At 35.3% G+C, this 16,510-nt stretch overlaps 1 protein-coding gene across 8 annotated transcripts in view; it reads right to left on the bottom strand.

Moving 5' to 3' along the window:
- FCHO2 (FCH and mu domain containing endocytic adaptor 2) overlaps positions 1–16,510 on the bottom strand; it is an 80,785-nt gene that overhangs the window by 40,221 nt on the left and 24,054 nt on the right. For all 8 annotated transcript variants that reach the window (XM_085567617.1, XM_085567622.1, XM_085567618.1 and 5 more), the window contains 2 exons: positions 16,308–16,404; positions 740–784 (listed from right to left, as the gene is read on the bottom strand). In XM_085567617.1, coding sequence (XP_085423743.1) covers positions 740–784; positions 16,308–16,404 — 142 coding nt within the window. The remainder of the gene's footprint in view (positions 1–739; positions 785–16,307; positions 16,405–16,510) is intronic.

Raw genomic sequence — 16,510 nt, 5'->3', positions numbered from 1 at the left:
CCATTGTTTTGACAATTGTAAATTAAGCTACAACACATTCATAACTGAATCAAATCCAAACCTCTGCCAAGACAAAGCCTTAGCCAAAGTATACTTGTAAGAAACATTCAAGTTATCTGACCTTTATGCATTAGCCTTATAAACGTTTTATAGACCTTGATGCCTAGAAAGGCTGACCTGGAACAGAGACTAGACAGAGCTAAATGGACAAAATAAGTATATATTGAAGGGCCTTTGAAGGATACACCTTGGGCAGTACAAGAGCCTGGCCAGGGCTACACCCAGGATGAATCTAAGATGGATCCCAGTCACATGTTTTTACATTTTAATAGGTTTTGGTTCATCTACATATTGGGTTCAATTGTCCAATAACAGCTCCAGGTCATGAAGTCTCAGTCCCCGCCCCCGGCTTGCCCCCTTCTCTTCACCATTGTTTATGCTTTTTGGGTAATGGTTGTCTTTGATTCTCTAGATGGGATGGGATTGTTTTGTCTAACTACCCTGTGAAGAGAACCTACAAACACCTGATACGAAGTTTCAGAGTTACATACTAGGCAGTAGAGAACCTGAAAAACATAAAAGCTAAAACCCAAAGCATCAGTCACATTGAAGTTTGTTTCTCAAAATAAAAACTGCATTTTAGTGTACTGGAGCACTTTAAAGTTACACAGACACACTCTCTGCTTCACAGTTCAGCTCCTTATTCGCAGCATTCTCATGTTATGCTATGGCAACTCACCTTCAGCTACACTGGATGTGTTACATTCTTCAAACTCAATAGGGCCTTAAAAAATGAAAATGAAAATAAACATTAGGTTAAATTTCATCTATTTTAATGAAAACTAGTATTTCCTGAAAATATGAGATAATCAAATTACAAATGTTGGTAGTAACTGAAAGGCACAATTACTCTGCTGATTGCCAAAGATACTGCAAAATCACATATGTAAAGCAATTTTTTCACTCCTTCATACTGAAAAATGAAAATACTAGTCATCATCTAACTACAATTCAATTGAATATATCTAATTGGTGTCCTCATTCAAAATTGCATTTATAATATACCATCAGTGTAAGGTTTTCAATTTATTTTCTTTTAATGAACAAGAAATGTGTAAGTAAAAATTAAAAAGTAAAAGCTAAAGCCCTAATTTTGAAAGTCACATTTTTTCTAACCCTGCATTACTAGTTCTAGTGTTTCCTCTCCACAGCCTATTGCCTACACAATTAGAAGTGGCACATAAAACCTTAAACACAGCAATAAATAATTTTTTTCAAAAAAATTATTAGGACCCAACAGGCCCAAAAATAAAAAAAAAAGAGAACACTAGCTAAGTTCTGGATCTAAAGAAATTAGTCACATTATATTTGCCATAAATTAAGAGTCAGTTGCTGTTGCAAACTGATGTCCTAAGCGACATTGATTCCTATATATTCCTAAACGTAGAATTTATTTAATCCCACTATGAGACATTTTAGGAAGCATGTGTACAGAAACCAGCGTGAGTTTCTGTAGGATTTTGTTCAGGGAATGATAGAATCATACCAGCACTTGTGGAAGTGCAATGAAAACAGAAAGCACATGCAGGCAGGCATGTTTTCTTCCAGCCCATGTTGGATTACCTTGTATCTGTATCCACAGAAGAAAAAGTTTAGCATGCTATCACTGTGCCACAGGGGTTATTACTTACCTTTCCACAGACATTTTGACAGCATGCACACAAGTTTATGTTCCTATACATTACAGATAAGACAGAGGGGGAAAAATACTTCTAATGACTTCCCATTTTTTTTTAAATTATGGCATGCTCAAAGTATTAATTTATATTTACTCTAATTAAGACTGAGTTTGCAAAATTTTCCTAATCAGTAAAAACAAATTTAAATGTTTGTAACAGAGCAGGATCAGAATTTTGGACTAAAGCCCATCAATATCTCACTTATCATAATGTAATTGTTTGGCCACCAAATGATGCTCTTGAGAGCAGAATATTAAAAGACAAATCTCAAATAGCAGTCTTAACATACTTTTGAATTTCAATTAGTAAATTACTTCAAATGCAAGTCTAATTATTCAATACAGAATGACAAGATGCAAACTCCTTACAGCCCTCTCAATCTGTTGCACAGCATAAATATTTTTACACTAATCTTCCAATACTTTCACTAAATATACAGTAAAACAAAGTCAGCATGCTCTAAAATGAAGCAAACCTGGATATCTTGTAAAACAAAAGAATAGAAAAAAATTCAGGAAAACTTATTTTTAGAACAGTACATGTCTACATCTTCATATAGATTTAATGAACATTTTGTTTTACAAATAAAAAATTAAAGTCTATTAAGGATATTAAGCAAGACATTCATAAAAATGCCATAAAATATAGATGCTGAAGAACACAACAGTTACTTCTTCAGGACTACACTTCAGACTATTCATTTTTCATCACTTTACTAATGATTCAACTGCTTGTATTTCTTGCTTCTAAAGATATTCTCATTTTGCTAGGAAAAAAATTTTAAAAGCCAAAACAACCACAAACACTCATCCCTAAAGCCAAAGAAAGAAACCTGAAAACACTGAGACTCACATATTTTCGAAGGAATAAAATACTCAGGCTTTTTCAGAACTCCACCATTTCTTTACCCTTTCCACTAAGAGTGATCCCCTTAATTTTAAAACTTTTACACTAATGATTAAAAGAAATAATGAAGGCTCAATATAGCTCATCCGTATTTCAGATCAGAATCTTAACTTCCACTTCTAAAATAAGAAGAAAGAAAATATTTTCTTTAACAAGACATCTAAGTTAATTTTTTTTTTCATTATGCTTGCCTAGAACACTTGCCTTTAAAGGTGAGTTTTTTATACCTTGTAGGAATTTTTATTTGAAGACATTCTTCCTTACTACAGAAACACACAGATATCATGTGAGCCACTTACAATTCAAAAACCTATTTTGGTAGTAACTTACCTTTCCTACTCACATTTGTATAGGGCCCTTCTTTCTTTGGAATTTCAGCAATTCATATCAGTGGCTGTCTCTAATTAGCTCAGTTGGTTAGGGCATGGTGCTATTAACACTTAGGTTGTGGGTTCAATCCCTATATGGACTATTCACTTAAGAGCTGGACCTGGTGATACTTGTGGATACCTTCCAACTAAGAATATTCTGTGCATCCAGTCTGCCCTTTTGAATGGGGCAGAGTGAAATTTCTCAGTTTTAAATTTTCTGATGAGTTTTGCTCTGTAACTTCAGATCTCCCAACAGTTTTGCTTCCTGTATGTCTGCCATGAAGAGTACCATATTTTGCCTTGGGCATAGTATTTTTAATCAAAGTAACATTTCAGAAATAGACATTTCCTGTCTATTGTGGCACTCCATAGTGTACTGACTTACAAACCAGGATAGCTTTGAGAAGCTTCCAACAGCCTGCATAACAGCTGGAGTTTCCTGCAGACAGATGTCTTTGAGTCCAAAGAGGTGATAATACTGCTGTCCAGCCAGAACTGTGAATTGTCACCACACTGTCCTCTGCTAGAACCAGCTGCAGTCTCCTAGGCAGCCAGAAGGCCTTAGGCACACATACTATTATGGGAGCATAGCATCAATAAGGAATTCAGAGTTTCTTAAGTTTTCTAGCATTGCCCACTATCTGTATATAACATGGAAAAAAAAGCAGCTGCACTAGCACTGAAAAAATCCCCCAAACCTCTAAAAAAATCCAACTCAAAAAATCCCCTCTGAGACACCAAAATGCATATCTTTCTGATTCCTTAATCAGAAGTCGGGAAGTCAAAAGTTGCTAAAATCAAGAACTACCAGTGGATTTGCATTAATGGAGATTGCCAGACAGATGTAATATACAAATGGAAGTCAAAGCACGCAAACTCATGTCCTGGTATCTCAATAACTTCTGTAACAACTACATGAAGTTTTTAAGATGGATGCATTACCTCTATGAGGTAAAAAGTTTTCAGAACAGACTTGTCCCCAGTGATTGTACTGTAGACAAAGGCTTAACACCAACAAGGACTTCAGCTCAAAATCTGGATTATTACAATCATTAAAATTATTGATGCAAGTAAACAGATTAAATGTCCATTGCAACATTAAAAGAAAGAAAAGCAGTTGCTTCACATTTAAGAAGCAGTGCTGATGTTGGGAACTGAAGTCATTCCTTGAAGTAGTCTCTAGAGTCCATGCCACATGATAGCCTAAGGCACTGAAAGAACCATTTAAATGGTGCCATACTGCAGTGCAAGTGATAATGCTGATATTACCATTTGGCAGTACTGCAATCAAAGCACTAAAATTTCCTTTGCTCTTTTTCTCATAACAAGACAATAATGTGAATTGAGAAGGAAGCCCATTCTCAAGCAGTCATATGAACACAAAACTAAACTCTAAAACTACAGCAGTACTGTAAAAAACAAAAAGACATTTCAAAACTTTTTCAGTAAATAAAAAGTTATAGCTGAGATCTAGTCCAATCCTTGCACAGGTCTTTGATTTAATGTTCTGTTGCAAGGACAGTGCAACTTTCAAAAGTCAACTCTCCCTGCTGCTATATTAACCCACACATTGGTAACACTGGCTTTAACACCTCAAATACCTCTACATAGTGTAGACACACAGAATAGAAAAAAATTAATAAAGTGCAGAAATGAAGGTTAGCCTTTGCAACAGAAAGAGATGTGAGTATCTAGTGAGATTCCCATCACTTAAGTATTATACTTAGCTATCTAGATGCCAATGAGAAATAGTAGTATTCCACAAAGGAAGCAGACATCAAAAATCAGTAAGCTCCTCTAATTGTACATACAAATTCACAGCAAGCATCACTGCAAGCTGCACTGAGCTTTTGAATGCTCAAAGTATTCTACCAACTGCGACAGAATAAGGACAAGAAGAGAAAGCAAATGGAGTATAGTTTCACAAAAAAAAATGCAGGCAGACAGCTGCAAATTGACAAGAAACTAAAGCAAATCCACCAGGATTGGTTCAGTTCTTAGGCTCTTGAAAATAAGGCAGCTTTTGTTTGCTGGAACAGAAAAAAGTAATTTGTATAAATATAATTTATACAGTATTATAATACAGTGTGATTTTTATTTTAGTTAATTTCATAATTTACAAGAAGTGACACCTGCATAAATTAAGCACCAGTGAGTAAGGATGCATCTCAAGATGCATCTCCTAGACTGTTCAGTAACTACATGTAATGTTTCTCTTGTTACAAGTGGCATGTAAGTGAGCTTTCATGCCACTAAAGGTAGAGTATATAGCTAGAAATAAGGAGATAATGTTCTTATTGTCAGACAAATGAAGAAGATTTAATTGCACTGTACATTATCTTACAGAATCTCCTACATAGCTTGCATCTATGGGAACAGTACTTTCAGAGTATATTCAAGGCAACTACAGAAACTATCTTTATAACCAATATCTGCTACTTAAAAAAAAAAAAAGACAAAACCTCTCTCCACAAAACCCTATATAGAGGTTTTCTAGCCTGTCTATTATATAAATTTTATATCAAACCTCTGTGAGGGAGATGCTGGGAGAATGTTTTGCTAATGTCAAAATAATAAAATAATTCCGACCTTCCTCAATTCAGAGGAAAAAACAATTTACTGTTTGGATTCTTAAATAAACAAGTCAAATGCAAAAGTCAACCAATGTTACTAGTAAGGAAAACATAATATTATGTCATACACTGAAAAAGTGCCCCCAGTAAGTATATCAATGAACTGGAAAATCCGACAGAGCTAAAAAGTTAAATCAAGAAGTCAACAAATCAAGTAAGAACTGCTTTACATTTGCATCTCCTTTTGAAAACTATGTCCTTTATATCTTAAGGGGAGCATGCATGTCAGAAAGAAACATTATCCTGGTATTAACTTCACATAATTTTCAGTAACTAGAAACACCCTGACCCTCAAAACACTCCTCCCGAAAACTGCCTTTCCCTGCAGCCTGAGGCATCAGTTTACACACATGCATGCACACATATAAACATTAACATATCTGTTTCAGGCAAAATCTTTTAAAAATACTCCATAAATCTGTACCTGTAGTTACAAATGCAGTAACAAACCATATTCTTGTTTTCAACAAAAACAAAAATTTGTCTCTAAGTGTAAATCATGCATGAAAGGAGAACAATTTTTTTTAAACTGCATATGCTTCACATGCTGCTTCAAATGGCAAAGCTTTGCGTGCCTGGCTCAGTGCCAGTTGACAGCTCAGCTGGATATCAATGCACATTCTGACCCCCCTTGCAGCGTGTCACTTCTGAATTGTTTCCGCAGTAGAAAGTTTATTCAACCTCTTTCTCAAATTCAGTGGACCGACCATCATTCTGCTATTTAATCATAGCAGAACAGGTTATTTTTCTGACAGCACTAAAGCCAGACAGCAGTTCCTAATGAACAGCTTGATACAAGTGGAATTTCGACTGTTTTAGCCTCAATTAATTCTGCTGTCAAAACAAATGACTGCTTTTAGTGTTTAGATGTCAAGCTGCATCACAAAGGTCAATTTTGTATGTACACAAACATATAAGCAATCTTTTTCTTGATATCATATGATCCTGTGACATGTTTAGCAAAACATTTCAAGCTTTCAAATTCAGAAGCCAGAAAGCCCAAATATATTTTGTCAACATCAGTGTTTCTAACACTAACTTCCCATTTTTATTGTCCATACTTGAGAAATTATTTTACAAAACAATATAAACTTTTTTTCTAAAAAAGGACTTTTTATTCTACATTAAAAAAAAAAAAGGAGAAAACCAAATAAAAGTATATTATTTGGAGGAATGCAGAATAAAGATGAGCAGCTGTTTTCTTTGAGCTAAATTTAATACATGTGATGAGTTATCATGCTAGTACCAAAGTGTTACAAGCTAATCTTAATTTATGGATGTGATCAGCTCTGCCAAAAAGAAGAAAGAAGGTAAGGGACAAAAAAAAAAAAACTGGCCTGCTAACAGGTCAGTCTGAGGGAAAACACTGAAATAGTACCGGCAAAACATTATCCTTCAATCTAATTTGATAAATACAGTTTCACCACACCAATCACTGAATTTCTGACTAGTCATTATATCCTCAGAATGATATATCAGCCTAGCTGATACACATACTCTAGAGATGTTGAACACCTCACCAAATCTTCTGTTATTAAAAAAAAAAAGTTAAAAAAAGAAAACTATAGCACAGTAATAGTATTCAATTAAGGAAAAAAAAAAAAGGGAAAGGTAGAGGTGATACTGGCACCAAAACTAATAACAATTAACAGCAGCAACATGTAGCACTTCCTTGGAAAGAATTTTTTCAGATGGAGAATTTTAACCCTGATTTGGTTACTAGGCTTCCAGCCCTGCACTCAGTTCACCAGATCAAAGGCAACATTATCCATCTCAGGCTTTTCTGGTGCTCTGGCTACAAACTATGTGAATACAGCAAATACGTTATACTCAAGGGACACTATTTCTATGTGGCTTACAGAGCAAAAACAAAGTAGAAACGGATTATATCTGAGTAGCCTTAAAATAATTATTATCAATTAAGATGTTTATCATCAAAAGGAAAGACCAGATTTTTTTTCTCTAAAATAAAAAGGCGGGAAACATCAGTTAAAAAGTATTTTTCATTGCTCTGATAACACAAGAGTTTTTAAAAGAGACAGGAAACATGTACCAATGGCAATGATTAAAGGTAGAGATCTGTCTAGGCTGCAACACCTGAGTATGACAACACTCTATGATCTATGAAAATGTGAGGTCTGTGAGCAGCAAAATAATGTCAGCTAATACACCAATCTGTAGACCATTATGATCCCTTTTCTTGTCCTTTTCTACTCCTGCTTTTGCTTCAGCTTCACTCTGTATTTTCTCTCTGACTGCATAAACAACAGGAAGTGAAATATGGCTGGTTTCAAGTATTCAGAAGCGAAGTTGAAGGCAAACATATGTACAAATACATACCTGGAGTTTGCTGACTCCCTATACGAGTAGTAGTTTGGAAGCTTCTTCCTCTAGCAATCGCCTCATCACTACACTTTCCTTTTCCATCAAACGGTGTAGAAAGTAGCAGTCTTGTGAAAATTGTAAGAGTGGTGTGGAAAAAATACTAAACAACAGCATAAGTCTAGTGTATAAATGTAGACTGTGACAAAAGGCTCTGCCTGTCTATATGGTGCATGATGCACCTGCTGAAGACAGACCATGCCAAGTATGCAGTGATGAAAGAAATGCACAGACACTTTCACTTTTAAGAAGATTCAGCTAAAATTCTGGAACATCATTGTAGACACTGTAAATATGTCAAGCTGTAGCTCACATATTCAAAGACAGCTTCAAAGAATCACATCTTTTTTAGCACTCACATATTCTCCCTGTAAATGAAGAGATGTATGGTTCCTTACTGAAATTCTGAACTTAAGCCCATGAAATCATCAAAAATTAAGATGTTTAAAGTGACCCTAAGGAGCAAAAATAGGGTCATATTTTATAGCATTCAGAACTTTCAGACAAAAAGATCTTTTTTCCATTGAAAATGAACAGCATTTCCTACCTTAAAAGAGAAATATACTCCCAATAAATAAGTTCAAAATATCAAACCTTTCCTAAATATTAATTATATAATAAGGGTATATTTTTATATAAGTAAAGTACAAGTCTTAGTTACTTTATCAGCATAAAACACATCTCGTTGTGTTTTTTCTGTTAGTAGTTGTTTCAAAGCTATTCAATTTTTTTGGTCATAGTAGAATCCATCATTTTTTATTATATATTTTGTGATTACTATCACCTACTTAATATATTAATATTAATTTTATACTTAATATATTATTATTATTAATTATACTTAATATATTCCTCCTATTTAAGTTACTGAAATGAACATTGCTTTGCTCCTGCAATCCCAAAAAACTCTTTTAAATATCAAACTGCAACTGAATTGCTTGCCTGTAGGAAAAAAAATTGATTGCGCCAAACAGTATTTTATCTTACTGAGTGTTCCAGATTTTTCACAACAAGCTCTCATCCCGTTATATCTACTGATGTTGTCTAACATATTTTTATCAATGCTATGATTCTTCCACTTGCATTCAAATTTCATTCAATAAAAATTGCTCCTTTATAATGCCTCAGACCACTAAAAATTAATAAATTGCATTCTAAAACAAGTTTACAACTTAGATATATGTAGTCATTAAAAATCTTTGCTGGCAGATCAGACTAGAAGCCCAGAGAAGCTTTGGCAGTTTGTTGAAAGGACTAAATTTTTGCAGGCAAAATAAAACAGACATCTAGGACAGAAATCAAGTTACATTTGTTTGTACAGCTTTTCAACTTGTATCTTCCTCATCAAATTCAGTTCTACAGCATAAGACTCTTAAATACTTTTCTATCTGCCTCAAGCCCAATTTCTCATAAAAAAACCTCAAAAATATTCATACTTAATTTCTTCAATTAACTTCTGAATTACAGCAGTAGTCTGCTCTCCTTCACAAAGAATACTTTGCTGAATCCCTTGGACATTGTCAGTGTTGATAAACTAAGCTCACGCCTCAGTCATTCTTCTGTGTCTAAATATATGTGGGCACAGTCTTTGAGAAATTGTGCCACTCCAAGCTATTTCTGCATTTAACCAAAAGCACTAAAGTATTCGCAGTATTTAAAGAAAATACAAAGAAAATAATTTATAAGAACATAAAATAAATACTTGCTTTGTTACCCTTCCCTGTGGAAAAGAAGCTCAAAGATGTCCTGCAGAGCTGTTCAAAAGTCAGTATTAACCATTTTTAGAGTTTATTTACATCTACTTTGTAACTTGTTTAGTGTCCTAGAATGATATTTTTATATGTGCTGTAAACTACTATGTTATCAAACAAACCCATAAATGCCACACCCAGCAATGTTTAAAGTCTTTCTTTCAAAACAGAGTTCATTATTTAACTAGCAAAATGCTACTAAGCTCTAATCAAAGCAAGTTTCAGTATTTGGTGGCCTTTGTTTTGCCTCTCAAAGTCTGAGAAAGGGTTAACTTGTTTCTAAAAAATTTTAGGAGTAATACATTTATTCTTAGCTCTCTTTTTTCCCCCACTGCTTAATCTTGTTCATTTGGTACATTTCTTCATTAGATACAAAACACGCCATTTAAGACAACATAGTAACCTAATAGGAGTATTAACATGGAGCAAGCACAACTCTGCATTAACACTATAAGCACTACCTTTCTGCTGTGGTGCAGCTCACTCTGACACTCTTGTGTTTGTTTTGGATAAAACACATAAACAGTACTTTTCATGGACATTTAGGACAAAAATGCTCACAACAGGCAATTACAAAAGGCCTAAAAGCATATGATAAACTCATACCAAACTTTGCACTAATGCCATGGCCAACAGACAGCCACATGAAACATCATTCTAATAAATAATCAATAATTCGTTTGAGTTCATGGAATCAGAAATCAGTCGAACTAAAGGCTAGGTAAAATTTGGGGTTTAGATATTTACTAAACTTGAAGCTTTAATGCTTTCACGATCTCTGCTAATAGGCAGAGCTCCCAAATGTGTTCTCACAGAACAGAAAAGGATTACCAGCATACTAAGAAAGATGCCAGAATATTTTTTTATGGTATGTGCTACCTTGTGAAAAACTAGTGATCCTGACATTATAGTAGTCCTAACTCACTGAAAATTTTATCAACTTAATCTACCTTATAGCATTTCCAGAAAGTAATATAGGATTTTTTGTCATTTTGAAATTATGTCTCCATTTGACATGCATGACCTCATTCTGTTCCATGACTGGAGTTACCAGGAGCCTTGAGACTATTTCTTGTGCATGGGCAAGTAAAGGGAAATAGGCCTTCAACAGCTCCAAAAATCAACAAATCAAACTTTTTTTTTAAAATCAGCATTACTGATTATTGACCAACTTGTCAATTTTTGCATTTGGTGGAGGGAAAAAAAAATAGCAATACCACATCTGTCCTTTCTGAATCTTTTTGCCTGTGGAAGCACCATTTTATTAAAAATATTCATACTGTATTTCTAGTATCTGAAATTATATGAGAAACAAAAGTGAAATATTTTAGTATATGTGCAAGAACCAGTGATGGTTGATCAACAGCAACTGTTCGTAATAAACATTGTAAACTACTGTTATAATTTAATCCAAAGAGTAGATGAATTGCAGGCACCAATTTTCAATATTTTTAAAATTGCAAACCTCTTTTAGACCCTGTAAAAAGCTCTTATTTATTGAATAGATAATGAAAAGAGCCAAGAAGTATTTCTATGGGCTCACAGATTGGGAAATGTGGATTAAGAGCACAAAACCAATACTTTTAAAAGTATTTAATTTTTTTTTTAATTACTACAGCTGAAAATGACCCAATGCCTCTCTCACTCACACTAAATAATGGCACAGCATATGTAGTAATTGTCATCTGCACATCATCGTTTTACTGGAGAACAAGGAAGAACAAGATTGGGGTTTTCCATTTTTTAATCTGCATTACAGTAAAATTCTTGATTTCATCTTCAATATTTTTTAAGAAAAAAGGGCAAAAATAGAAGAACAAACTACCAACAGTCAATAACAATGATACCACAATAAATTAATGAAGACAAAGGCCTTCTACAATGGGATTACATCACTGGTGGATAAGGGAAGAGCAACTGATGGCATCTACCTGGACTTCTGCAAAGCATTTGACACTGTTTTGCATGACATCTTCATTTGTAAACTGGAGAGACACATAACTGACAGACAGACCACTTGGTGGATAAGGAATTGGGTGGATAGTTGCACTATAAGAGTTGCCATCAAAAACTCCATGTCCAAGTGGAAAACAGTGACAAGTATTCCTCAGGGGACAGTATTGGGACTGGTGCTGTTCAACATCTCTGTCAGTGATACGGATAGTTGGGAGCATCCTCAGCAAGTTTGACAATGATACCAAGTTGTGTGGTGTGGTGGACCCACTAGACAGAAGGAGTGCCATCCAGAAAGACCTAGAACAGACCCAAGAGATGGGCCTGTGCAAACCTCTGGAAATTCAAAAAGACCAACTGCAGGATTCTAGGTCAGGGCAATCCCAAGCACCAATACAGTCTGGGCAGAGAATGGGTTGAGAGCAGCCTTCTGAAAGAAAGATGTGGTGGGGTTCATGGACAAGCAGCTTACTGTGACCCAGTCATGGGCACTCACAACCTAGAAAGCCAATTGTATCCTGAGCTGCATCCAAAGTAGCATGGGCAGCAGGACAAGAGGGGATTCTGTCCTACTGCTCCTCTCAGGTGACACCCCACTCTAGTACTGCATCCAGCTCTGGGGTCCCCAGCACAAGATGTTACCCTGAATTGACTTCAGAGTAGGGCCACTATATTGGTTTGGAGCACCTGTGCTACAAGGAAAAGTTGAGAGAGTTGGGGCTGTTCAGCCTGAAGAAGAGAAGGTTCCACAGAGTATTTAGAGCACCTTCCAGTACTTACAGTGGGCCTACACGAAAAACTGGAAAGGGCCTTTTCACAAGGGCATGCAGTAATAGGAAGGAGGAAATAACACGCAGAAGAGGTTTAGATTAAATACTAGAATGAAATTCTTTACTGTGAGGGTGCAGGAATGGGTTGCCCACAGAGACTGTGGATGCCTTATCTTTGAAAGTGTTCAAGGCTGGGCTGGATGGAACCTTCTAGGTGAACCATGTAGTGAGCAAAAACTAATACAGGAACAAACACACACATTTAGCTAATCTAATTCAATTCCCCTGCAATAATCGGAGACATCTTTAACAATAGCAGGTTGCTCCGTCCTGTCAAACACAACAATGGATGGAAAATTACCACTTCTTTAAGCAACCTATTCCAGTGTTTCACTACTCTCATCATAAAAAAACCCTTACATGTATCTAGTCTGAATTTACTCTCTTTTAGTTTAAAAATATTACTCCTTGCTATATCACTACAGGCTCTATTTTCTTGTCCTTTTCTTGTCTTTCCTGTAAGTCCATTTTAAGTACTGGAAGGCCACAATCAGCTATTCCTGGAGCGTGCTACTCTCTAGGCTGTACAGCCTCAACTCCTTCAGCCTGTCCTCAGGAGAAGTGTTTTAATAAACTTAGTGTCTCTCCTCTGGACCACTCCAACAATTCCATATCCTTCCTGTGCTGGGACCCCAGAGCTGGTGCAGCACTGCAGGTGGGCTCTCAGCAGAGCAGAGCAGAGGGGCAGAATCCCCTCCCTGGCTCTGCTGCCCACCCTGCTCTGGATGCAGCCCAGGACACGTGTGGCTCTCTGGGCTGGGAGTGCCCATGGCTGGGTCACGTCCAGCCTCTCACCCACAGCACCCCCAAGTCCTTCTGGGCAGGGCTGCTGTGATCTGCCCATCACAGCCTGTGCTGGTACCAGGGTTGCTCTGACCCAGGTGCAGCACCTGCACTTGGTCTTGTTAAACCTCATGAGGATCACCTGGGCCCATTCCCCACCCAGAGGAACCAGATGACCTCATCCTGGTTCCTCTGGGTGTTAGAGACAGTTCAGGGAACACATTAAATTCTGATCTGAAGCCTTACTGGTTCTGCCAGCCTTGTTTTTTGGTATTTTACACTAACTTTCTTTTCAGTTAAAATTAAAGATTTGCAACTGGATATAGGTGGTTTGGTCTTTTGTTTTGTTTTTTCACTGAATGGAAGTCAGAAAACAAAAATTATTCTTTCTCCAAATATTATGTTATTAAAACCTCTAAATTCTAAACTGATTTCATAAAGAAAAAAATAAAACAAATTCAGTGAGAAGCACGTTAAAAAAGTTATTTAGGTAGCAGTGCAAAAAAAGCCATTGTAAAGAAGTTCTCGAGTGAATGAAAAAACTCTCACAAAGCATTACTGTTTGAAAGAAAACCTGTTATTTGTACAAGAAAGACTTGAATTCTAGATAACCCTGTACATTATGACTCCAGGTGACAGAAACTAGCCACCAGAGGGAGCCCATATATCTGGTAAAACAGACATCACTTACAGATACATTTCAGATACGCAAATAACTTTACTGAAAATGGTTTCTAGTTCTCCATAATAAAACAGCTCTCATCAATTCTTCATTTCAGATTCATTCTTATTTTTACAGATATAGATAAAAGCAAGTGAACTCTGCTGTGAATAACTATAAATAGCTAGAATGCACCAAAATAAACTTTCTGCATTGACTTTTTAGTTTATCTGACAGTACCCGCAATCTCACGTATCATAGTAACCCACAAATAATATAAAAATTATGAAAAAAGGCTTACATAGTCCTGGGGAATTTTAAAGTATTGCCTTTAAACAGATTTAAGTTACATCCAACAGTGACATCCAGAAGGCAGTTTTTCTGCATTTGTTTTGTAAGCCAAGTCAGTATAATTTTTTTATACTGAATATTTAGATTTTTCTGAGGAGCCATCTCTTTCTTCAACCTAGTTAATAAATACATCCCACAGACTTTCAGTATTTGTTCCATGAATTATCTTTTCATCGTGAACAGTTCTCAGATGGAAAAATGTGGGAGTTTAATAACTTAATAATGAAAAAGCAGTCCTTAACAGTAGAAGTTTTTTTTCATTCTCAGAAGACTGATATCTCACTTTGCCTTCCAAATATTTTGAATTATCAGAGTTTTATGAGTCTAAGTTACTAAAACAAATACATTAGAAGCAGTAAGCATAATTAACATAATTAGAAATCTCTGTTGCTAGTCTTTAACACTTCAAAAGTTCTTGTGAATTTATATTCTTTTGCTGCTGAATTTGACTATGCTTTCTCCCTGCACCATGACTGCTTAACAAAGATGATATCAATAAATAATTTAATACTGTAAAAGAAAATTCAAGGTGCATATGTTTACACACTAAATGTGCTATTGTTCCTTAAAATACTTTGCTTAACTTTCTTAAATACATTTGGAGATGTTTTTATTTGTCCCCAGAGAGCACAGATTTGAAGAACTGTAAAGTAGCAAGTAAGTATAAATGTGTGTAGTTTCTCCATTAAATTAAAAAGTGAAGTATTACTTCTCTAAAAATTACAATGTTGTCTGACAAAACCCATGCTTGATAGCATGACTCAAAGTGTGCAATGTTCTAGGGCAAATTAGCAAGTGTCGGGACCTTAAATGCAAGATGGAGATCCCTCGCCATGACATCTTGGCAACAGCTATTCCAAGAAGTCTGAACATCAAATTGTCACAGGTCTTTGTCGTATTTCAGACCAACTGAACTTGATACTCTGAAGTTCGCACATTTTCTTTTTTGACCTTTACTGAGAAATTAATGAATACACAAGAAACTTTCAAAAATCGGTCCACATGTAATCTTACCTCAGCCCACTTGGATATCAGCATTACAGGATCACAGAAAGAATATGAAACAATGTTATGTTAAAAACACCTCGCACACACATTGCAAGATACCTAATAACATTTAACAATTCGTTATAAATTTTCATTATCTACTCTGGTATGTATATTCTTGCTCTAGGAAAAGAAATCTTTGTGTACCTCTACTAGAAGACAGAAATGCTAGTGAGGACTTCCAGCACTGAAAGAAACAGTACTACTAATTCCTGTATTTACACACCTAGTGACTGTATATTCATGCCAATATTAAAGTGACACTATATAGACAGCACTGTGAGAATACCTTTTTATGCCAGTCCAGGAAAGTCTTATCACACCCAATCAACAGTACCTTCAGAAATTATTATTCAATTTGCTTCTTACTAAAGAAGCAACACACATTATTGTATATTAAAAGACATTTTAATAAAAAATATATATTGCGTATTTATTAAAATGATAATTGGGTAAGCTGAACAAACTGATGCAACTGTTCCAATATTCAATAAGCAGCTTTAGAGGTATCTGCTCTTAATATGCTTATATTGAACGAAGTTCTGAAGTACAATTTATGTAGAATCACATTTTGTACAAGAAACACATAGCAAACAAAACATAGCTTATACAAGGAACTGCAGCTTCTTGACCAATTTCCCTGATATTCCAGGAAACTGCATAGTTTAGTACTACAGGCCAATGAACTACCAAGCATCATGAACACAAATACTACAAAGACATAACAAATTCTGCATTACCAATTTCTACAAACCATTTAATATCAAAGTTAATGAATACTAAGAATTTGAACATATGTTAAAAATACAGCACATTAATATGGATTTGACATTTCATTAGGAATGGAAATTTGCAGTTTTAAAGCCAACATTTCCTATTCTGTTATTTTTAATTTCTTACCAGGTCTTTCTTTGCCAGTTCCTTTTGACTCAGCAAATTTCTGTATTAAACTCTCAACTGTAGTATTTGTCATGTTATTAATAAACTCTTCATGCACCTTCAAAAAAAAAAAGTGATTAAGAAGTAGCTTTTGCTGTAGTTAAAATTCAAAAATCTTCCCTCTAAAATACATTACAGGACTTAGAGAAATCAACAAATATTTT

The sequence above is a fragment of the Lonchura striata genome, chromosome Z (assembly GCF_050655825.1).
Source record: "Lonchura striata isolate lonStrDom1 chromosome Z, ASM5065582v1, whole genome shotgun sequence".
Classification (NCBI taxonomy): Eukaryota; Metazoa; Chordata; class Aves; order Passeriformes; family Estrildidae; genus Lonchura; species Lonchura striata.
This window is presented reverse-complemented; position numbering and strand designations above follow the sequence as displayed.